The sequence below is a fragment of the Ascaphus truei genome, chromosome 16 (genome assembly GCF_040206685.1).
Source record: "Ascaphus truei isolate aAscTru1 chromosome 16, aAscTru1.hap1, whole genome shotgun sequence".
Lineage (NCBI taxonomy): Eukaryota > Metazoa > Chordata > Amphibia > Anura > Ascaphidae > Ascaphus > Ascaphus truei.
In genome coordinates, this window is record NC_134498.1 from 30,954,717 (window position 1) to 30,979,968 (window position 25,252).

General features: G+C 44.8%; 1 protein-coding gene across 1 annotated transcript in view; it reads left to right on the forward strand.

Moving 5' to 3' along the window:
• Positions 1-25,252, forward strand: part of MID2 (midline 2) — a 136,382-nt gene that overhangs the window by 12,240 nt on the left and 98,890 nt on the right. The window contains exons 2-3 of the mRNA XM_075572931.1: positions 2,691-3,405; positions 23,846-23,941. Coding sequence (XP_075429046.1) covers positions 2,746-3,405; positions 23,846-23,941 — 756 coding nt within the window. The 5' untranslated portion in view covers positions 2,691-2,745. The remainder of the gene's footprint in view (positions 1-2,690; positions 3,406-23,845; positions 23,942-25,252) is intronic.

Here is a 25,252-nt window from a genome sequence, read left to right on the forward strand (position 1 = left end):
GGAAGGGGGATAGAGAAAGGAGGGAAGAGGGGCAGCAGAGAGATAGGAGGGAGAAAGGAGTGAGGGAGAGAGAGTGGAGAGAATGGAGGAAGGGAGGTAGAGAACGGAGGGAAGGGGAGAGAGAAAAGAAGGAAGGGACAGAGAAAGGCGTGAAGGGGGTGAGGAACAGGGGGATTAAAAAAAAGGAATGGGAGATTGAAAAGAGGGAGTAGGAGAGAAAGGTCGATAAAGTATGGAGGGGGGGTGAAATGAGTGAAGAGGGCGAGTGGAAGGGGGGAAGAGAAAGGAGAGAACGAGTGGAAGGGGGAGAAAAAGAATGGTGAGAGGGAGAGAGAGAAAGGAGGGAGGGTGAGAGAGAGGGGGCGAGAGAAAGGGGGGAAGAGAAAGGAGAGAACGAGGGGAAGGGGGAGAAAAAGAATGGGGAGGGGGAGAGAAAGGAGGGAGGGGGAGAGATAAAGGAGAGGGGCGAGAGAAAGCAGGGAGAAGGGGGCAGCAGAGAGAAAGGAGGAGAGATGGGAGAGAGAAATGTAAGTGAGAGGAGATAAGGGAGAAAGAGATAGAGGAGGGAAGGGAGGGGGAGGGACGGGGGCCGAGAAAGGAGGGGAAAGAGTTGAAAAAAGTATGGAAGCAGGGAAGAAACCGGTGAGAACCGAGAGAGAGAAAAGATGGAATGAGGGGGGATAGAAAAAAAGGATGGAGGGGAGGGAGCAGGGGGTGAAGATAAAGAGAGGAGATAGAGAAAGAGGGGGGAGAGAGAAAGGAGGACAAGGAGATAAAGGAGGGGGAGGGGGTGAAGAATAGAGGGAGAGAGGAGATAAAAGAAACCGGAGGGGTAGAGGTGTGGAGGGGGGGGGGAAGGAGTTATGGGGAGAGAGAAAGGCGGGATTGGGGAGGGAGAAAGGAGAGATGGGGAAGGAGAAAGGAGGTACGGGGAGAAAGGAGGTATGAGGGAGGGAGAAAGGGGGATGGGGAAGGAAAAGGAGGGGTGCTGGAGGGAGAAAGGAGGGGTGGGTGGTAGAAAGGAGGTATGGGGATGGAGGGAGAAAGGAGGGATGGGGAGGGAGAAAGGAGGTATGAGGAGGGAGAAAGGAGGGGAGGGAGAAAGGAGGGGAGGGAGAAAGGAGGGATGTGGAGGGAGAAAGGAATGGGAAGAGAGAAAGGAGGGATGGGGAGAGAAAGGAGGGATGGGGAGGGAGAAAAGAGAGATAGAGGAGAGAGAATGGAGGGATGGGGGAGAGAGAAACGAGGGATGGGGAGGGAGAAAGGAGGGATGGGGAGAGAGAGGAGGAATGAAAAGAGATATAGGAGGGGGAGAATTGGGGGGAGGTTGAAAGGAGAGAAGTGAGGGGTAGAGTAAGGAGGGGTGGGGAGAGATAATTAGCATAGGGGGAGGGAGAGAGAGAAATAGGCGAAGGAGAAAGGAGAGGTGGGGAGGGATTAAGGAGAAATGAGTGATGGGAGGGCAGGCAGGAGCGAGGGGGTTGAAAGGAGGCAAGGGAAGGGGACAGAAAAATGGGATGGGGGAAAGGAAGTCAACAGGGGAGGGATGGGGAGAGAGAAAAGGGATGGGGATGGAGAGAGGGAGAAAGGAGGGATGGGGAAGGAGAAAGGAGGGATGGGGAGGGAGAAAGGAGGGATGGGGATGGACGGGGAGGGTGAAAGGAGAGATGGGAGGGGGAAAGGGATGGGGGAGGGAGAAAGGAAGGATGGAGAGGAAGAAAGGAAGGATGGGGGAAGAAGAAATGAGAAAGGAGTGATGGGGAGGGAGAAAGGAGGTTGAGGGAGAAGGGATGGGAGGGAGAGAGAGAAATGGGAGAGAGAAAAAGGAGGGAGGGGGAGAGATAAAGGAGAGAGGGGAAAGAGAAATAGGAGAGGGGGGATAGAATGGCGAGAGTGGAGTGTGAAAGGAGGGAGAGAAGAAAAGGAGAGAGATAGGTGTATAAGAAATGAAGGAGGGAGAGGGGGAGAGGGGACATGAGAAAGAAATGAGGAAAATGGGGTACAAGAGAAAGGAGGGATAGGAAATGGAAAAGACAAACAATGTCCTGTAAAGTAAGATGCATGTGACCCCTTTAAAAGCAGATAAACAGATTAACAACTTTACATATCAATATAATAACATTAATCGGACATTAATACTCTTTATATAACTAGGATACGTTATTCTAGTTTTAATAATGATATTGCAAATATAAAACAATATGCTTTATATAGTGAAAAAATGATAATATCAATAATAAGAAAATAAGGGGAACAATATGATAACAAGAAAAATTAAATAGTGTAATTTATTTAACTAAAATATTAGTCGTTATCAAATAAATTCTGATAATAACATTATGGCAAACGTAGCAAAAAAAATCATCAAGAATAAAAAGTTGACGTGCATTACAAATTCAACAGAAATTCTCTTAATTTCACTCTAAATTTTCTTCCAGCGAGACTATACAATACAGTATAGTCAGACACAATACTGTATACTATACAGTATATAGTAGGAAAGACAGTAATTTTGCGATAAACTGGTGATAATTGTTGCACCTACCACTATGTTTGCAAAATCCAGAGAGATGAGAATTCGCGTAAGGTTTGTTGCGAAAACACCCGAGAAAACAACTAAACATTTTGCAAAGCAAATATGAAGACATGCGCGTAACTTGAATTCTTTTCCATTTTGATTTCCCCTGCAGGTGAATGAGCCGTCCTCACGATGTCCGAAGTCAACACCTCGTGTTTTAACTAAACATGGAAACACTGGAGTCAGAATTAACCTGTCCAATCTGTCTGGAGTTGTTCGAGGACCCCTTGTTGCTTCCTTGTGCTCACAGCTTGTGCTTTAGCTGCGCCCATCGGATATTGGTTTCTGGATGCGCTTCCAGCGAAACAGTGGAGCCTGTGTCAGCGTTTCAGTGTCCCACCTGCAGATATGTCATATCGCTCAATCATCGCGGTTTGGAAGGGCTTAAACGCAACGTGACCTTGCAGAACATCATCGACCGTTTTCAGAAGGTGTCCTTCAGCGTTCCGAGCTCCCCCAGTGACCAACACAGAGAGAGAACATATAAACGTGTACCCATTATGGCCAGTGAAAGAATTCCGTGTCAGTTCTGTGAGGCGGAGTCGCCACGAGATGCCGTGAAGACGTGCATCACCTGCGAAGTATCCTACTGCGACCGGTGTCTGCGGGCAACTCACCCCAACAAGAAGCCTTTTACTAGCCATCGACTGGTGGAACCCGTGCCTGATGCTCATTTCCATGGATTGACTTGTTTGGAGCACGAGAACGAGAAGGTCAACATGTACTGTGCAGTGGACGATCAGCTCATCTGTGCCTTATGCAAACTGGTCGGGAGGCACAGAGAGCACCAGGTGGCCTCACTGACAGAGCGCTATGAGAAACTCAAGGTAAGACATTGTCAGAAGAGTTGCTCAGTGTTTTTTAAAGCTTCTGCACTATTGGCCATCGGCCAAGGTATCCTGGCGTGTCAGCTGTACTGTATGTTGAATTCCATATATTTTCCATATACTGTATGCAGATCGGTTAACGTCTATACCGATATGTCTCGGCATTCTGGTTCATACGCCAGGATAACTTGGGCGATGACCAATAGTGGAGAAGCTTTAAAAAGACATTGCACAGCTGTGACTCTCATGCCTGCTTGATCAGAGGAAACTCATTTGGAGATCTCTATAACCCACAAAAGAGACTCAAAAAGTACTGCTTTGTAAGTGTTATCTCTGTTTTTGTTTTTATCTAATTTCTATTAAACGTATGGATCTACTCTGGTCACTTCCCCTCTGCAAGGCACAGGAAGACTTTCTTTCTGATTTTTTATTTTTCTGTGTTATTTTTGTATTGAAAGAAGGAAAATGTATACCGCATTTGACTCTTTCTCTAATTTTAAAAAGAAATATTATGGATGTGAGATTAATACTCGGTGAAATGTTCCTCTTGCCCCACTATTTAAAGCACTTTTATTTCTCTTTTTTTTCCCGTTTTTTTCCTCTTTTTGTTCACTTGTCCCGAATATGCTGTATGCGCCACAATTTTTTTTTTGTTTCAACATAAATGTTAAGGAATTGGAAGTCCTTGTCTTGGGCTGCAACCGTTTCAGGACCTTTTGCACTTTATAGAAAATTGTAATTTTGCACATTTTATATTTGGTTGTTGCGATTTGCATCTTTTCAATACCCTCTTTAATATAGTTAGTGCCTACAGTTGTCTTCTTAAAAAAAAAATATTAAAATATATATATATATATATAGCAACTGTAAATATTACTGTATGTTCATTTGCATGTCTTAGACAGGTCTGCAACCCTGTCTTTCCCTGTCTAAGACATGCAAATGAACATACAGTAATATTTACAGTTGCTTTATGCTTTACTGTGGAGGGTTTTTGTCACTTTTTTTACCCACCATAACTATATATATATATGTATATATGTAGCCCTCTTTCCCCCCCCCCCCTAAGTGAGATTGGGGTGGGTAGGTGTATCTGACTACTTCTCAGTGTGGTGCTATACCTGTTGGCTCACAGGAGGGCTGAGCTTCCGCCAAGGGGAACCTGGGGCATTTATACTAGGGGTACTCACTTACAACGATGCAGCGCCTCCACCTGCGATGGCTCCCACCGGAGGGGGAGTGGTTCCTCACAGGGCAATCACAATAATCACTACTCACACACAGATATATATTAACTAGTGACTTTACTGAACATGCAAGACAACAGATCACGGCAATATCATAATAACCTGTGTCCCTCTCTAGAGGAGACACTTACTGCGTCGTGCAGGACGCTTCCCCAACACCAGGTGATCCCACCCAGTGTCCCGAGAATCCCCACCCAATGTACCGCACTCTAGGAGAGAACGTGGGTGACTGCGCAGTCACTATTTATACTAAGGGCCCGTTGGTGCACTTGTGTATTAGATAGTACCTGCCGAGCACTCCCGTGCTCGGATCTCCAACTGACTTCACAAAGGATCCGTAGTGTGATGGTTACGTCTGATCCTACACCGGACTCCTTACACGCGGACCGCCAGGGGCGATCCGGACCTGGAAACAGTTTCTGCGGACCCCAACTTGGATCCGAACCTCTCAGCAGGAACCGCCGCGTCCGCTGTGTCCCTAACTAAGCTACCCTATTGTGACAGGATCCATAACATAGGACCTGTCCCTACAGCACTAAGTGACATGCACTATACTATAGGCCGTCCCTACAGCACAGCAACCTGTAATGACTTTGGGGAAAACTCCTAGGGGCCTACAGGGGTAATAACCTGCCCCACTTCCCTAACACTCACTAACACTAACACTAGCAGCACAGTGTCTCTGGGCCAGGCCTTTACCCGATCATCCGTGGCATGGATGCGGTAGACCAGGAGGCCAGGACCTTTCCCGCGGTCCACCACTTGGCTAATGAGCAGCTCCTTTTTGGACTGAAAGGCAACGTTCCCTAAATCCTTCTCCACACCGTCTTTATCTCTACACACTGGCGAGGCTTCCACGGAGAAGCGAGCAATGAACAATGTCTCTGTGTCACCTGGCAGGGGGTAAAGGGTAGATACCTTACCACTGCGGTGCTTCACGGTGGCCAACAGGTCCTCGGAGACGTTGTCAGTTCCCACCTCGGCTGTATTGGGACCTGTCCCCGGCACTTCTGGGACAGTCCACTTACTTGCTGGAACCTCGGGAGCGGTGGATCCCAGTCCTGGGACCACTTGTGTCGGAGCGCACGGGCTCACAATCAGATCAGGAGCTGGTGCGAAGTAAGGAGATTTCTCACTACTCCTCTGGCTTGCGATGAGTTCCTCTTCATCTGGAACACGGGCAGGTAGGTATGGGTCCACTCGTACCACTGTACAACTACCTTCTAAGGAGGACACCTCCGCCAGGACGCGATGCAGAGGGGAGCCCTTCGCCCTGGTGACCACAGTTAAGGAACTATCGTTCTCCGCGGTCACCTGGAGGCTCACCCCCAACACTCCTGGGGCAGTCGACTCACCCTTGTCTTCGTTAGGTACTGGTCCCAAGCCTAGGACCGATGGTACCATCGTAGTAGGCCGGAGTGGCCGTTGTAGGACACAGGGACCCACAGCAGGGTCCGCAACATCGGGATACACCTCCTCCAGGGCACACGGGCCCACAGCAGGCTCTGTATCCGCCGAACAAATTGGTTTAATAACTTCACTAGAGTGGTCCGCCGGCAGGCACATCACCACGAGAGGTTGGTCGCTGGAATCACTAAAAGAAAATGGGGGTATAGACACCTTACCCTGTGATTCCGGCATCGGCTGGTCTGGGCTCTGTGGTTCCTGCTCTACCACTAAGCCATCCCCTTTGAGAGGGTCTGGAACCGGTTCTGCAACATGGTTGTGAACACACGGGTCCACTGAGGCCGCTGGAATTAGGACAGACTGATTAGCAGTGTCACTCACTTTTGCAGAGTGGTCAGGCTTCCCCGCTTCTTTCTCCACAGATTCCGGAGCCTGGGGTATAATAGGCTTCAAGAACCGTACACCGCAGCATTCACATTCGGGCTCCCACGCCAGTGCACCTCTAGAACAGTCACAGGTGGGACTAACACACTGTACACCCGGTTCTCCGCCTACCTCAGTCGTCGTGAAGTCTAGCGGTAACTGGTACAGTTCGGCTCCCTCGTCATAGGGAGCTTGCAGGCAGGGGCACATTAGCATAAGGACATCTACTCCTGGCGCTCGCCAGGCCACATACACATTGGGGTGTATGTCCTGACAGTCTCTCTCATCCTCATCCTCAGAGAATATGGAAAATAGCTGAAGCGCTCAAATGCAGGTATATCAAAATGATAATAAGCCAGACCACTGTACCAGGGTACTAACAATTGATATAGTACCTATTGTGTCATATAATGGGTACTATCCTCCTGAAGACAGGTGGTGTGTGGTGCAACCCACTCACCATCAGTCTCATTGGCAGGTTCCCCTGAAAAATATACAAGTACTCACATCCTGGTAGGGCAGGCAGGCAGGCTGTGCAGCTACTCAATGCAATACAGGGAAAAGGGAGACCAAAAAGCGCACCAGCACAAACAGAGCAGGAAGAACCCAGGACAAAAAAATGATTAAAAGGGCACTTTAATGTGGCAAAAGACCCATCCAATGCATTTCGAACGTCGCAGCGTTCTTTTTCAGAGAAGAGTCTATTACTGCATCACTGTATGGTTGAAAAACACAGTACTTGCTCCCCCTGGTGGAAGGTGAAGGAAGGGCACTTTCTACAAGGGAGGGGTTCTGGCTCTGTGCTGAGTCACTCACAGTGCAGGGGCGGGGTTCGGGTTTTCGCGCCCAACCCGGACAATACTCTGCAACAATTTCTTGCACAGTTCTGGTGCTCTCCCGACTTGGCGGGAGCCGCCATCTTAGGTGTGACTCACTGCTAGAGAGAGACTCCATTTTAATCAGTCTCAGCAATTACACTAGGGCTCTCCGCATAGATAGGGGGGTAGCCTTCTGGTTTTCCCGCCAATCCCGGACAGTTTTCTTCAACACAATTTAGTGCAGGCTGGCAGTCAGCAGCACGTGCGCTCTCCTGCTTTGGCGGGAGACGCCATTTTGCTGGGTCGGCGTAGACTAGGGGGTACACAGGGTGGACGGTGCCTCTGCCAGGCATATATCCGCAGTGGGGATTGCCACAAAAAGTATCGTTTTCCATAGGGCCGTGGGATCGTGTTCTTCATCTAAGAAACATGCGTGCGGCCACCCAGGAATTTTACGCATATAGTACTGAACCACGACCGCGGGTGTAGTTGCGGGAAGGCCTCCTACCACCACCACCCGGCCGGGTTCCATATATTGCCTCAAAGCCCAGGCAAGGACCTTGTGTCCGGACTTAACAAACATGGTGGACAAAAGATGGATTGGGCAAATTTGAAAAAAAAAATTGGACAGGGCACCCCAGGTCTGTATCTCAGCAGCGCCTCCAAATGTAGCCCTCTTTCCCCCCCCCCTAAGTGAGATTGGGGTGGGTAGGTGTATCTGACTACTTGTCAGTGTGGTGCTATACCTGTTGGCTCACAGGAGGGCTGAGCTTCCGCCAAGGGGAACCTGGGGCATTTATACTAGGGGTACTCACTTACAACGATGCAGCGCCTCCACCTGCGATGGCTCCCACCGGAGGGGGAGTGGTTCCTCGCAGGACAATCACAATAATCACTACTCACACACAGATATATATTAACTAGTGACTTTACTGAACATGCAAGACAACAGATCACGGCAATATCATAATAACCTGTGTCCCTCTCTAGAGGAGACACTTACTGCGTCGCGCAGGACGCTTCCCCAACACCAGGTGATCCCACCCAGTGTCCCGAGAATCCCCACCCAATGTCCCGCACTCTAGCAGAGAGAACGTGGGTGACTGCGCAGTCACAGTTACACTAAGGGCCCGTTGGTGCACTTGTGTAGTAGATAGTACCTGCCGAGCACTCCCGTGCTCGGATCTCCAACTGGCTTCACAAAGGATCCGTAGTGTGATGGTTACGTCTGATCCTACACCGGACTCCTTACACGCGGACCGCCAGGGGCGATCCGGACCTAGAAACAGTTTCTGCGGACCCCAACTTGGATCCGAACCTCTCAGCAGGAACCGCCGCGTCCGCTGTGTCCCTAACTAAGCTACCCTATTGTGACAGGATCCCTAACATAGGACCTGTCCCTACAGCACTAAGTGACATGCACTATACTATAGGCCGTCCCTACAGCACAGCAACCTGTAATGACTTTGGGGAAAACTCCTAGGGGCCTACAGGGGTAATAACCTGCCCCACTTCCCTAACACTCACTAACACTAACACTAGCAGCTACGCACTGCAAACTTCGGAACGCGTACAGCAACTTGCTGCACACTAGCACTATGCCTTCTTGTCAGGCCTCACAGCACTGCCAGCCGTGATCCTGACAAGACAGCACACACACACGCACTAAGGGCAGCGTCCCTATCTTGGGCCGTCCCTCAGCACTTACCCACTAACCTGGTGGGGAGTTGGGGCCTTACTTGGGATGTGGGGGACCTTACTCGATGCAGAAGCTGCACATGCTCTCTGCACCCTTCCTTCCCTCACAGCTCCCAGGCTAAAACTAACTAGCGTGCTGCAAGCCCAAACAATGTATCCACTTTCTCCCTCTAGAGATCCTTGGCCCTCATTGGCCACACGGAGGCACCTTGTGTGCTTGGCCCTAAGCCTCATGGGAGTTGTAGTCCCGTGGAGGCTGCAAATACATTGGGGCCGCGTGCGCGCCTTTCCTGCACCTGCGCGAACCCCTAATGGCCGCCGCAACCTCTCCTGAACAGTCCCTGCCCTCGCGCGACTTCCTAAGGGTTCTGGGGTTCTTTCTGCGCTTGCGCGATCACTCTGGGGCTCTCCGGGCGCCTGACTATCCCTGCGCATGCGCGAGCGGTTTCGCAATGGCGGCGCCCTGTACCCCGAGCCGCCGGGACCTCGGCAACGCGATCGCGGCCCTAACAACGGGCCGCTCGCGTCCCCGGCAACCGGCCGCATCAGGGAACAGCGCGCGACTCCCCGCTCCGGCCCCCACCCTTGGAAGTAACCGTCGGGCCCGGCGCTGGCTCCGACGGCACCCGCGACCGCACTGCTCCAAGGGAGGGGGGTCTCAAGGAGCTGCGGGAGCTCCAGGCTACATATAATAATATATATATATATATATATATATATATATATATGCAAATATAACTGTATGCTCATCTGCATGTCTTAGGCAGGTCTGCAACCCCGCCTTTCCCCATTATCACCCAGCATACAGCACTTCCACTGTAGCAAGGGATTCTGGGAAATGACATGCAAATGAGCACACATATATATATATATGTATATATATATATATATATATATATGTGTATTTGCATATATATATATATATATATATATATATAAATAAAATAAAAAATGAATAGACGATACCGTTCTGTGGCTAACGAAATGCTTTTATTTGTGCGAGCTTTCGAGATACTCCGATCTCTTCTTCCGGCGATGTTACATTGAATAAAGCAGGCAAGGTTAAACTTACAAACAGTGCATATACTGTAGGAATGTTATCTGTGACTGAAACCTAACACCCCTCCCCCCCTGTGTACTATGCACTTTATGACTTCAGGTGTTAAATAGTCCCTGTATGTTAGTGGTGTGTGTGTGATTGTGTGTAAATATAAATTGGTAAAGTTAGTGTGTGTGTGTGTGTGTGTGTGTGTGTGTGTGTGTGTGTGTGTGTGTGTGTGTGTGTGTGTGTGTGTGTGTGTGTGTGTGTGTGTGTGTGTGTGTGTATATATACACACACACACACATATATATATATATATATATATATATATATATATATATATATATATATATATATATATATATATATATATATATATATGTATATATATATATATATATTTATAAATTAGTCCAGAAACACTTCAAAATATATACATATACAGTGATGAGATGATACAATACACATGACAAAAATAGAAGCTTTGGGAAATCATCCTCTAGTAGGTCCTGTGCCTACCCAGAGAAGGTACTTATCTTGGTTACCAGTACAAAGAGGATGGGATGGAAATATCTTGTATGAAGTCACTAATACACTGGGAACCTTTTGATTTGGCAGGTCCGACATATGTTCAGGTTCCTGATTTTTTTGTCTTGAACAGACGTGGCCTACAGTAACTTTCGTGCCACTTGTGTAGGCGGGTTCTACATATTAATTGCACCCATGCACACTTTTGCAAAATAGCTTTTTTTTTTGTCAAGAAAAGAACAAACCTGCTAATTTCTGCAAAAATAGCTTTCTTGGTGGAAAAAACTTGGACAAACTGTTCTCAATACTGGACCCTTGCAAAATTATCTCTGAATATGTGAAAACTTGCAAAACAGTCCTTAAGGTAGGAAATGGGCAAAAAATGTTCCACAGGCAGGAAACTTGCAGAAATAGTTCTAAATGCGGAAAAACTTGCAAAGACCAGCAGAAAAAAAATTCAAAACATTTTTCTTCGCTGCAAAAGTTTAAAAACGAGCTAAAATCCCCAAAACCACTTTCAATGCCCAGTCCCACGTTGGATGCCAGATGTAACCCCGCTTTTCCGGCACTGAAGGGTGTCACATCTGCCCTGTTCTGTATATGCTCAGTCTCTCAGGCCAAATAGAGGTTGCTGGGTTGGTGCAGGCTGAGTGTGTATGGAAGTAGAAGTAGAAATTGGCACCAGGAACTTTTAATAAAACCAAAGCGTGTTTATTGAACATAGTCCAGAAACACTTCAAAATATATACACAGTGATGAGATGATACAATACACATGGCAAAAATAGAAGCTTTGGAGAATCATCCTCTAGTAGGTCCCGGGTCTACCCGGGGAAGGTACTTATTTTGGTTACCAGTAGAAAGCGTATGGGATGGAAGTATCTTGTATGAAGTTAGGCTGCGGCCCCAGTGCCTGCGCTGCACGCGCGCCTGCGAGGCTGGCGGCGCGTGCAGCCGAATTCCCTGGTCTGCAGAGAGCTGTAGGGGGAAAGACAGGGGGGCGTGATGGGGGCGCGGCCGTGACGTCACCCGGCAGGTTTGCCCTCATTGGCGTGGCCTAGCGCTCCGTCGCGAGTCCTGATCTCAATTCTTTTGAGAGCAGGAGTTTCTCTCGGTGTAGCGCAGCGGCAAGCGCTGCAGTAGCCAGCGGGGACCTGGCCTAAGTAATGCACTTGGAACCTTTTGATTTGGCAGGTCCGACATATGTTCATGTTCCGGATTTAGCAACCCTATGTGAACTATTCTGCATACCTCTCCTATAGACATGAACTTCCTGATCCTCTCTGCAGGTGCTTAGTTCAGAACAGGGGCACATTACTACAGTAAGCTACAAAATAATAAAAGTGAGAAGACTTCCAGATGTGTCCTCCTGCTCTCTCCCGCTAGCCTCGGAAAATCTGTGGCTCGCTCACAGAAACGCTGCAACATTTCTGTGATATTTCTGCAGTCAGACTAATGGCCCATCAGATTAACACAGCAGAGGCCCAGCTACGTGAATGGGACTGCAGGGACACACACTGTGTTAATCCAATGGCCCACTAGTCTGGCTGCAGAAATATCACAGAAATGTTGCCGCGTTTCTGTGAGATAGCCACAGATTTTCCAGGAGAGCCCAGGAGGACACGGCTGTAGTTAGCTGCAGACTAGTAACACATACACCAATTTACAGAGCTTACATGAGAACTTGATTTATAAATCTGAAGAATTGCTTCTAGAATGTGGGCATGGATTTTTACCCACATACTCCCCATGATGACATCACTGGTGAGGAGGTAAAATTGGAGGGGCAGAACCTAGTGATCCCACACAGTTTAACCCCTTCTATCAATTAACCCTCTAACCAATTAGTTTCCCATCAAGAAGGGGCTACATCCATATAGCCACTTCCTATAACTCCTATTGCTCCATATAACCGCTACTGACCTGTCAATCACTGTTGCGACTGGCAACACACTCCCCAGTGACATCAAAGCCGGATCTGGTGCACTGGGACCAGCAGTGGCAGTGATTGACAGGTCAAGTCACCACTGCACCGCTCGGTAAGGGGAGTGGGGGGACAGGAGAGCAGGAGGCAGAGATGACCGACGGCTGGTGACGGAGCAAGTTGGAGGGGGCGAGGCTAGTCAGAGCCCTTCTGTACTCTGCCCACCCCTGCTCTCAATGCATACTCTGACAGGGTGAGACGTGTCTGTGAGAGATAGTGTGTCTGTGAGAGAGAGATGGAGAGAGACATGGTGTCTGTGTGTGTGTTACTGTGTCACAGATGCACACTGGCACACACAGAAAAACAGATCTGCCGATGGGTGTGGAGGGGCTGCCGGAAAAACCCCTCCACCTTGCACGCCACAAAACTCTGGCTCCTAAGAATTCTGGCTGGCTCCTAAATATTTTATATTTTTGCCAACCCCTACAAATATATTCAGGTTCAATACATGAAACCTTCAAGAGGACTATTCATCCCAAGGACAGCACAAACAAAGTACAAAGGAGATTTCACAAGCAGGAAAGGAAAGGGTTCTATACTGTAAGCAGTTAGAATTTATTACCCATGTAGATTTATGGCAAATACTGTACAATAGATATCTGTAAGAAAAGGTTAGACATCTTTTAGAAAGGGATGGTATACTGTACATGCATATACCAAATAAGTCAACATGAGACGAATATTGATCCAGAGAAAAATCAGATTGCCATTGTTGGAGCCAGGAAGAAATGTATTTCCCCCTTTATGAGGCATCGTGGCATACTGTATCACTGGGGTTTTTTGTTTGCCTTCCACTGGGTCAATATACTGTAGGTACAAATATATGATGAGTATCTCCGGTGTCTAAATGTAATACGGGTTGAACATGTGTCTTTTTTCAACCTCGTCTACTATGTAACTATATGGACCATGCAAATAATCAAGGAGATAGAGTGTGACTGACTGATATACCGGAGGACTCCTAGAAACTTTGGGACTAGTAGACAGTAAGGCAGGTCAGATGGGGTCTCCCTACAAATGGTAACTATAATATATAAAAATGTAAAATACATTAATTTATATTCATGTTAGCCGGAACGAAAACAACAGGAATTGGTTGATCAGTATACTGTATACAGTAAACTGGTGGAGTATATACGGTGTGTGTATGTGCATATATATATATATACACACACATGCATACATACATACACGCCGGACATGAGAGGTGCCAGATAAGCAAAAAATTGGTTAACTAATTTTTAACCATGCCATACGTGTAGTACAAATTTTCAGAGAATTACAATAAATGATGAAGTTTAGATTAGAAAATACTGTGGTGTACAGGTACCCGCCAATCAAGTAGTAATACTACTGCAATACTATCAAAAACATCCAACGGAAATACTTGAGCGATATGGAGGTGCCGGATAGCTTAGCCATGGATTCCGGTTACTACTGTACATTGAAGATTTGTATAAAGGGATATATCAGGAATTCCAGATACTCTTGCTGTTTGGTGAAATGCCGGATAACACAGCTTTTACTGTATATATAATAACCCTGCATCTCCTCTTGTTTTGATATATTTGGCTGTGTAGTGAGAAGACATCAACAGCTCTGTCTGTAAACACTATAACATTCCGACAGCTCCGATCTCTAGATCTCCTTTTATAGGGCAGCGCTCTTCTAGTCTTTAAAAGGTTTGCTGTTATTCACGAGATAGGAAATAGTTTATATCATGTGCAATCAGGGCACCTATAACTAAGCAAAACAGCCCAGGCTCCTGATTTTGGCAATATATATATAACAGTATACAGTATATAACATGTGAGGATCTGTGTGTATGTGAGAGCTTGTGCAAAACTGTGTGTATCATTGTGTATATGTGAGAAGGAACGGCTCAGTGAGTAAAGACACTGACTGTAAACAATGACAGAGTTTGAGTCTGAGCCTGGTTACATAGTTACATAGTTACATACAGTAGTTACATAGTAGATGAGGTTGAAAAAAGACATACGTCCATCAAGTTCAACCTACTGTATGCTACATGTCCATTGATGTTCCATTGCTGGTGTCAGCTACTTGTAATCTCGGGCAAGTCACTTTATCTCCCTGTGCCTCAGGCACCAAGTTCATAGATTGTAAGCTCATCTGTGTCTGATTCATACTGTAATTGTGAAGTCTCATTGGGAGAAAAGTGCTATATGACACAAAGTTATTATTATATCAGTATGTTAGCGATTGTGGGTTACAGTATGTGCATGAAGCATGTTAAAATGTGTGTGTATGCATCAGGGTGGTAAAATCTGTGTGTGTATCCTGTGTATACCGTGTGTTAGTGAATTTGTGCACTAGTTAAAGAGTATCAGTTGAATTAGAGCTCAGCAGCTAGAAAGAGGATCACTGACAGTGGGGTCAGAAATGCATCGCTTTGCATTTTATTATATATCTGCATGTTATTATATCGCTCTGCATGTTATTATATCTCTCTGCATGTTATTATATCGCTCTGCATGTTATTATATCGCTCTGCATGTTATTATATCTCTCTGCATGTTATTATTCAGCTCTGCATGTTATTATATCGCTCTGTGTGTTATTATATCGCTCTGCGTGTTATTATATATCTCTGCGTGTTATTATATCGCTCTGCATGTTATTATATATCTCTGTATGTTATTATATCGCTCTGCATGTTATTATACAACTCTGCATGTTATTATATCTCTGTATGTTATTATATCGCTCTGCATGTTATTATATCGCTCTGCATGTTATTATACAGCTCTGCATGTTATTATATATCTCTGCATGTTATTATACAGCTCTGCATGTTATTATATCGCTCTGCATGTTATTATATATCTCTGCATGTTATTATACAACTCTGCATGTTATTATATCTCTGTATGTTATTACATCGCCCTGTACGTTATTATATCGCTCTGCATGTTATTATATCACTCTTCATGTTATTATAGCGCTCTGCATGTTATTATACAGCTCTGCATGTTATTATACAGCTCTGCATGTTATTATATCGCTCTGCATGTTATTATATCTCTGTATGTTATTATATCGCTCTGCATGTTATTATATCGCTCTGCGTGTTATTATATCTCTCTGCATGTTATTATATCTCTGTATGTTATTATATCGCTCTGCATGTTATTATACAGCTCTGCATGTTATTATACAGCTCTGCATGTTATTATATATCTCTGCATGTTATTATATCGCTCTGTATGTTATTATATCACTCTGCATGTTATTATATCTCTCTGCATGTTATTATATCGCTCTTCATGTTATTATATCGCTCTGCATGTTATTATATCGCTCTGCATGTTATTATATCGCTCTGCATGTTATTATATCGCTCTGCATGTTATATCGCTCTGCATGTTATTATATCGCTCTGCGTGTTATTATATATCTCTGCGTGTTATTATATCGCTCTGTATGTTATTATATCGCTCTGCATGTTATTATATCGCTCTTCATGTTATATCGCTCTGCATGTTATTATATCGCTCTGCGTGTTATTATATATCTCTGCGTGTTATTATATCGCTCTGCATGTTATTATACAGCTCTGCATGTTATTATATCTCTGTATGTTATTATATCGCTCTGCATGTTATTATATCTCTCTGTGTGTTATTATACAGCTCTGCATGTTATTATATATCTCTGCATGTTATTATATCGCTCTGTATGTTATTATATCGCTCTGCATGTTATTATGCAGCTTGGCATGTTATTATATCGCTCTTCATGTTATTATACAGCTCTGTATGTTATTATGTTGCTCTGTATGTCTGTATCACTTTTCTTGTTACTGTATCACTCTGTGTGTTATTGTATCACTCTACGTGTTATCATATCTCTCCATGTTATTATATTGTTCTGCTGTTTATTATATTGCTCTGCATGTTTATTATATTACTTTGCAATGCGTTGACCAACCACTCATATTTAGTATGGATAAATGTGTTCTCCTATAATCCTGTCTGTTGGTACATTCCCTTCTGAGTATACATCTCCACTTAGTATAAATCATTGTTATTGCTAGAAGTGCTTCGGGACTCTATTCAGTTCATAAGGACCTCTTTGTTATATGGGTCCCAATAATAACATAAAATTGATGCAATTACAATATGTTGCTTTAAAGTAATCTAGGATCATGTTTTCCTGAGTGTGTATGTGGGCCATCCAATTCCTGGGCGAGGTGGTCAAGCTTGGCCCCTAGGCTAAAATTTGTCAGCCAGCCCCTAGAAACAAGTCACTGCTATTAGTATACTTTGGGACCAGAAGGGACTGATCCTTAACCATGTCACTACCATTAGTACACTTTAGTCCTATAAGAGACTCACCCCTTAAATATATCACCGCCATTATTTAGTCATATAAGGGACACATCCCTTAAACATGTCACTGCCATTTTTAAGGCCACAGCCCTAAAAACATTACAGGATTAACTCTGCAGGGGTCCCTGCTTCTGAATGGGACCCCCCCGCAGCGTTAATATTCTGACAAACTACAGAAAGTAACTTGCACTGCAGCAGCAGCGTGTCTCTCTCCGCGTCTCTCTCCATTTCCCCAGCAGCAGTCTGAAGCAGTCTCTCCGTCTCCCCAGCAGTGGTGAGAAGCAGTCTCTCCATCTCTGGTCAGTCACCCTGGATGACATCATAGATGCCTGAATATGGATATGCCCATATTTGGGCGTCTACGAGTCATCCAGGGTGACTGACCAGAGATGGAGAGACTGCTTCTGACTGCTGCTGGGGACACGGAGAGAGACTGCTTCTGACTGCTGCTGGGGAGACGGAGAGAGACTGCTTCTCACCACTGCTGGGGAGACGGAGAGACTGCTTCTGACTGCTGCTGGGGACACGGAGAGACTGCTTCTGACTGCTGCTGGGGAGACGGAGAGAGACGCTGCTGCAGTGCAAGTTAGTTTCTGTAGTTTGTTAGAATATTAACGCTGCAGGGGTCCCATTCGGATGCAGAATTAATTCTGTAATTTTTTGGCAACCTCCAGAAATTTGGCAACGACCCACAAGGGGGTTGCAGACCACTGATACAGTATAAGAGACTCGCCCCTTTAACATGTCACGGCCATTAGTACACTTTGGTTCCAGAAGGGACTAACCCCTCAAACATGTCATTGTCATTAGTACACCTTGGTCCTAGAAAGGACTGACCCAAGTTTAAACCATAGGTGGGCAACCTATTTTTCAATGTAGCCAAAGGTGTGGCAAATGAGAATTGAAATTCGCCACACCATGTAAAAATTCTTCCCCCTCCCCCACTAATATCAGTCTCTGGTGCCGGTGCCGCCGAGTACTGGGCTCCGCCCCCGCCGCTCTCTGATTATCATCCTCCACTCGGCACTCGCCTCCTCACTGCTCCTAGCCACCGTCCGCGGCCCGCCCCCCTCAGCACCAGTGCTTCCATCGGCGCCGCCACACTCGCGCTTGCCGCCACCTCCGCGCTTCCAGCCAAGACACATTTTAATCCAGACACGCTGGCAAATTTGCCACACTTTCATGGCCCATTCGCCACTTGTGGCGATTGACGACAGGGTTGGCCACCGGGCTTTAAACAGTAAGAAGTCCTGCATTGATACAGTTACCAAAGCAACGGAAAACAGCAGAGTTGACAGTTTACAACTCAGTGTGAAATACAGTATAAAAAGGGAAATGTTACTATTTTTTGTTGCTGAATGTGCCAGTTTGGATTTGGAGGCGCAAGATTTTTGGGTAATTTTTGAGGCAGTCAAAACGGGCAAATACAGTAGTTCGTAATTTTGACCTTTTTTTGCCAGAGATCAATATATTAGCACGCAGATCTATATAATAAGAAGCAGAGGAATATAATACGATGCAGAGTAATATAATACCATGCAGAGTGATTTAATAACATACAGAGCGATATAATAACATGCAGAGTGATTTAATAACATACAGAGCGATATAATAACATGCAGAGATATAATAACATGTAGAGCGATATAATAACATGCAGAGCGATATAATAACATACAGATATAATAACATGCAGAGATAAAATAACATGCAGAGATATAATAACATGCAGATATAATAACATGCAGATATAATAACATGCAGAGCGATATAATAACATGCAGAGTGATATAATAACATGCAGAGAGATATAATAACATGCAGAGCGATATAATAACATGCAGAGCGATATAATAACATGCAGAGCGATATAATAACATGCAGAGATATAATAACATGCATAGTGTTATAATAACATGCAGAGATATATAATAACATGCAGAGCGATATAATAACACCCAGAGATATATAATAACATGCAGAGATATAATAACATGCAGAGAGATATAATAACATGCAGAGATATAATAACATGCATAGTGTTATAATAACATGCAGAGATATATAATAACATGCAGAGCGATATAATAACACCCAGAGATATATAATAACATGCAGAGATATAATAACACACAGAGAGATATAATAACATGCAGAGATATAATAACATGCAGAGAGATATAATAACATGCAGAGATATATAATAACATGCAGAGATATAATAACATGCAGAGATATAATAACATGCAGAGAGATATAATAACATACAGAGATATAATAACACACAGAGATATAATAACATGTAGAGAGATATAATAACATGCAGAGAGATATAATAACAAGCAGAGAGATATAATAACATACAGAGATATAATAACACACAGAGATATAATAACATGTAGAGAGATATAATAACATGCAGAGAGATATAATAACAAGCAGAGAGATATAATAACATGCAGAGCGATATAATAACGCAGAGCGGGGGAGAAGGAGCGGCTCAGTGAGTAAAGACACTGAGTGGCAGTGTCGGCTCCTTGTGGCCTTGGGCAAGTCACTCTATCTCCCTGTGCCACAGGCACCAAAAATAGAGTGTAAGCTCCACAGGGCAGGGACATGTGCCTGTCTGTAAAGCGCTACGTAAAACAAGCAGCGCTATACAAGAATATGCTATTATTATTATTATTATATTATTTATTAATAGCACCCAGATTGATATATTAACATGCAGAGTCATATAATAACACACAAAGCAATGCATTTCAGGCTCCTCAGGCACTTAAGGAGTTATATGTACAATCTCCTTTGCATACGCACGTCTGTAATATGCAATAAGAATCAGTCAAACAGAAATGTTTACTCTTTTATCTTGAAAGGGATAAATATATGAATATATTTACATAAAGTAGGGTCCTGTTCAACGGAGCTGTCATTTAGCAGAGCGCATGTGACATTACACGCTACTTAGCAGTCACACCGCACGTTATGTAATATTTATAAGGGAAGAACGGGGCTTTAAACAGCGAAAGATAATCCACTTGGAACCGTTTCTAGATTTCAAGCCACAGCGGACTATAGCGCATCAATAATTCAGGGGACACAGAATTCCCATTAAATAATATAATCATGCTTGGAGGAAATGTTTCGTAACAAAAATGTTACTTTACCCGTCATGTAAATGATACCTTATGAATAGTTTAAACCTTGTAGGAAAGGAGATTTCTTCTGTTCAGAGTAACAGATTTAAGGGAGTCCAGGTTCAAGAATGACAGCAATAAAATAAAAGAACGTTTATAGGCCAGATCCACAAAGCTCTGTTAAATAAGGGCTTCATAAAGCAAGGCCGCTAGCCCCTGGGAGAGGGGCAACATGACATCCAGCTGAGGTGGTGGGGGAGCTGGTTGTTATTAGTTAGGGGGTTTGGAGGCTATATTAGTGGGGAGTGCAGGTTGATCCCACAGCTCTCGATTTGCAGACTGGATCTGAAGCCCCTCCCTCCCTGTTATTGTGTATGTGCGGGTTATTGTTGGGCTGGGTTGTATGTTTCAGCTTGGCAGGATGGTGTTATACTGTATGGGGAAGAGACCCTGACGAAGTTGGCTTCTTGTGGGGAGGTGGAGGGTACCTCCAGCAGTTAGTTTGGGGGAAGGTGGTGTCATAGTTAGCTTGGACTAACTCTTGGTATTGGAGTGACCTTCTAGTTTGCGTGTATTTTTGGACCAAGTGGCCTGGACCTCTATTGACAAATAGAGATGCCATCCGGGGGTATCCCCCAGGCTGTATGTTGTTTGTTGATTGAGCAACTTAACTGGTAATGCAGTTTTTGGTCAAATGTGTACGTATAAACATAGCTACAACCAGTTTTCTTCCAAGGGTATTGTGGGGAGGGCCTCAAACCCCAACCCCGAAATCATGGCATAGGTAAATCCTGCTACAATACCTTAAACTGGAACAGACATTATGTTCCCCAAGGTTAATGCACATCCTTAAAGCTAATTATATGTAAAAAAAACAAAAAAAACAGATGTTCTACATTTCATTAGCATAGTCTTAACATCACATTATTGTAGCATAAAGTTGCACCAACATCCAATAACGTGATGCTAAGTACGTCTTATCGTTAGTCCCATCCAAAGCCTGAAATAGGTCTTCAGCTAAAAATGAGGAGAGGGAAGAAACTAACGCTATGTTAACTAACTCATGCTTAACTGTGGCCTTACACCCATCCAGAACCTGTAAAACCCTATTTCAGGGTATGGATGTGAATAACGGCATATGACCTAACCAACGTAATGTTAAGTCCTTGCATCAGCCTTAACTGACTCTTGTGCAGATGCGCTGTGAGGGTAACACCTCATTTGCATATAATTTACATGTTATTATCACTAACTGCCATTATAGTTAACACAATGCTCTTGACAGGAGCAAACATGACTTAACGTCATGTTATTGATCGTTGAAGTTATGCGGTGAGGCATTAAGTGACTTAACTGAGTTTTGTGGATCTGGGCATAAGGCTGATTTCTGCCTCCTACTTCATGGTGAAATAAAATATATTTGGAACCATATTTTTTGTCACATTCTAGCCCATTAGTGTTTTTGGCAGTGCACTGCTTTCAAATACTTTATTGTGTACACTGAGGCTGGTCCAGCATGACTAAGCGGCCCTGTACCCTCCATCCATCAGTTCACAAGTGTTGAGTTCTGTTGGGGGCAAGACCTTTTACAAGGGATTGGTCACATGGCCTCTTACCTTATGGCCTTCAAGTGAAGCAGTCCCTCCCCCTCTCTCCCTACCTGTTGTTTAAGTCATTTGTCATAGCTTGGAGGAGTTGTCTGGCCAGGCGGCTGCACAATTATTTGGTGAGTTGAACTGTAACTATTTCACGTGTTATAGCTGTGGTAGGGAACAGGATATACTTCAAGGGCCTTATGTGCTGCCCTTGAGCCCTCAAAAGGGCTGCACATTACCTATATATATATATTGTGCACAGGCAGAGGGGATGTTGCAGCCATGGGTGGGAGCTTCTTTGGTCAGCTGCTGGCCCGCTGGTTGATACTGTCCTTCTCTTCTTACACTGGGAGCTAGTTGTGATTAGCACAGGAGTTTCATGGGTAGAAGCTTTGATCCCTACCAGCAACATCTCCCTTCCCTCTGCACTGGGAGGAAAGGTAGAGAAGGCTGCTGGGGCGGGCAGAGGTTGGGGGCTGCAGGTAAAGCCCCCCGCGAGGGACGCATGCGGCCCATATAGGAGCAAAGTAACCTGACAGTGACATATTTAATGGGTCTACGGGTCAGTCCCATATAGGAGCAAAGGTGTCCAATGACAGTGATATGTTGAATGGGTTAAAGGGTCAGTCTCATGTAGGAGCAAAGTGACCTAAGGATAGTGATGTGTATATTGGGTTAAAGTGTCTTGTGGAATAGCACTGCTTAGTAAACTTGGCTAATCTAGTTTAGGGGTTATCTCCCTGCCTCTAAGTATCAGCTCTTGATGATGTGACAATGGGTAAGTTACTGTATCGCCCTAAGCCTCAAGCGGCCAAATTACATTGTAAGCTCTGAGAGACAGGGACCCATTGTGCTTGCAAAATACTATCTAATATAAATATATTAGTATAGAGAGAGAAATATACTGAGGAGACAAATGTGTGATCTGCAATGAAACAGACAGGTGTGTGATATATACAATGCACCTTAACACACAGGAGTGTAATATATACACCTAAACACACAGGCATATAATACAGTATATACGAGTAAACACACAAATGTTTTTCTAAAATGGCGCTCCCACCACTGAATATTCAATTATCATAAACATATAATAAAATATTTGAATCCTATTACATATGGCAACCCCAAGTCCAGTGAGGTATAATAACATGAAAACCTATGCCTTAAATAAAGTCAAAATGACTTGTAGATACTGTATACACTTATGTGATACAACAATTTGTGAAAAATAGAATCAGGATCCTTGCTGCTCAAACCCAGGTGAGGAACTCTTTCTCCACTTCTTCCAGGCAATCGATATTTCTCCATCTTCCAGGCAATCGATATTTCTTCAAAGACTGGGGAGCGCAGGGAACCAGCAGGCAATGAGTATACACACGATAGTGTAAACCGTCCCCACAGGGAATAGGTAATGTTAGGGTTGGTAGATAATCCTACTCGCATATTACCAGTCAAAACAAGCATATATCCCAATCTGTGTCAGTGGTCAGTGTGGCAGGTAATCTCAGGGAAACAAAGATAGGAGACTGTCTATCAATATTCTTTATATATCAAAAGATAAAACATTAACAAGTGCACTCACAATTTGAATGCTCTTTAAAACGTTTTTGTTGCTGTGTACAGCATCTGAGGTCCCGGGTATATACAACGGAACTCACAGGTGTGTGATATATACAACGGAACTCACAGGTGTGTGATATATACAACGGAACTCACAGGTGTGTGATATATACAACGGAACTCACAGGTGTGTGATATATACAACGGAACTCACAGGTGTGTGATATATACAACGGAACTCACAGGTGTGTGATATATACAACGGAACTCACAGGTGTGTGATATATACAACGGAACTCACAGGTGTGTGATATATACAACGGAACTCACAGGTGTGTGATATATACAACGGAACTCACAGGTGTGTGATATATACAACGGAACTCACAGGTGTGTGATATATACAACGGAACTCACAGGTGTGTGATATATACAACGGAACTCACAGGTGTGTGATATATACAACGGAACTCACAGGTGTGTGATATATACAACGGAACTCACAGGTGTGTGATATATACAACGGAACTCACAGGTGTGTGATATATACAACGGAACACACAGGTGTGTGATATTTACACCAGATAGGCATGTGACATGCACGTCTATTTGCAGATTTTCACTCTCTTCTCTTTGGTTGTCAGCAAACTTTGGAAGTGGATCTCGCCAACTTGGTCAAGCGCGGCAGTGAGTTAGAAACCCAGATGGCAAAACTGATTCAAATCTGTCAGCAGGTTGAGGTAAGAGGAATAATGTTTATTATCCATGTTTTATTCACAGTACTACTTCCACAATTCCTCTATAAGGGCTACATTTGGGCACAGCAAGCACGGAGCCCTCCCCCCCTCCTCAGCGGTCGGGCAGAAGTTGGCGCCAACAGGAGGAGGGAATGCGGTGCCCCCGTCCGGCAGGACTACTTCTCACGAGAAGTAGTTGAGTGATTTTTTTTCTTTGAGAGGGGGGGGGGGTCTTACCTGCTCCGGTCCGCCTCCTGTTGCGTTGCCATGGTAACCACCATCAAATGACGACGCGTTGTCATGGCAACATGACGTCACATGCCATCGTGACATCATGACACTGTGACGCTGCCGGAGTAGGGCCGCTCTTCTAGATAAGTCCACCTATCCAGCGTGCCGCCTTTGGCCCCGCAAAGTCTAAGGCCCCAAAGATCTTGCAATCTAAGTAAGTAGGGAGAATTTAGAGACAGTATGATGGGGGTAAGGGTGTCTGCACGGGGTCAGGGTAAATATATATGAGATGTACTGTATAATGTCAGCCCATGGAGCAACCCAAATGCTTAATTAAAGAGGTGTTTTTTAAGATGGGCCTTAAAGGTGGAGAGGGTGCTAGTCGGATATTGAGGGGAAGGGCATTCCAGAGGTGTGGGGCAGGAGAGGGCTTTAGATACAAAAGGGGGAGACAGAAGACATCCTTGAGAAGAACGTTAGACTCGGGTAGGTGTATAGCTAGAAATTAGGGATGAGATGTAAGGAAGGCAGAGGAGTGCATAGTCTTAAAACAGAGAAGGAGAATTTTGTAAGTAATACAGGATTTAATAGGAAGCCAGGGGAGGGATTTCAGCAGGAGAGAGACACTGAGACAGATTTAGGAGAGAGTAACGTGATTCTGGCAGCAGCATTTAGTAAAGATTGTAGGAGAGACAGGTGAGAGGCAGGAAGCCGGAGAGCAGAAGGTTACAGTAGTCGATGCAGGTGAGAATGAGGGAATCTTCACTTAAATGTCACTTTTTAGGAAAAACTTAGTAGAGATGGGAGAGTACGGGGGCAAGAGGGGAGTGGGGACAGAGAGAGAGAGAGTGAATAAAGCAAAGATAGGGAAAGGAAGAGAGAGGGAAAGTAAGAGAGAGAGAAAGAGGGAGAGAGACAAATAAAACAGAGAGGATATAAATAAAGAAGAGAGAGTCAAAGAATAAATAAAGGGGAGTGAGAGTGGGATACATAATAAATAAAGGAGAGGGAGAGAGTGTGGAATAAAGAGAGAGAAAATAAATAAAATAATGAGTGTGGAGGAGCAGGGGGAAGACACACAGA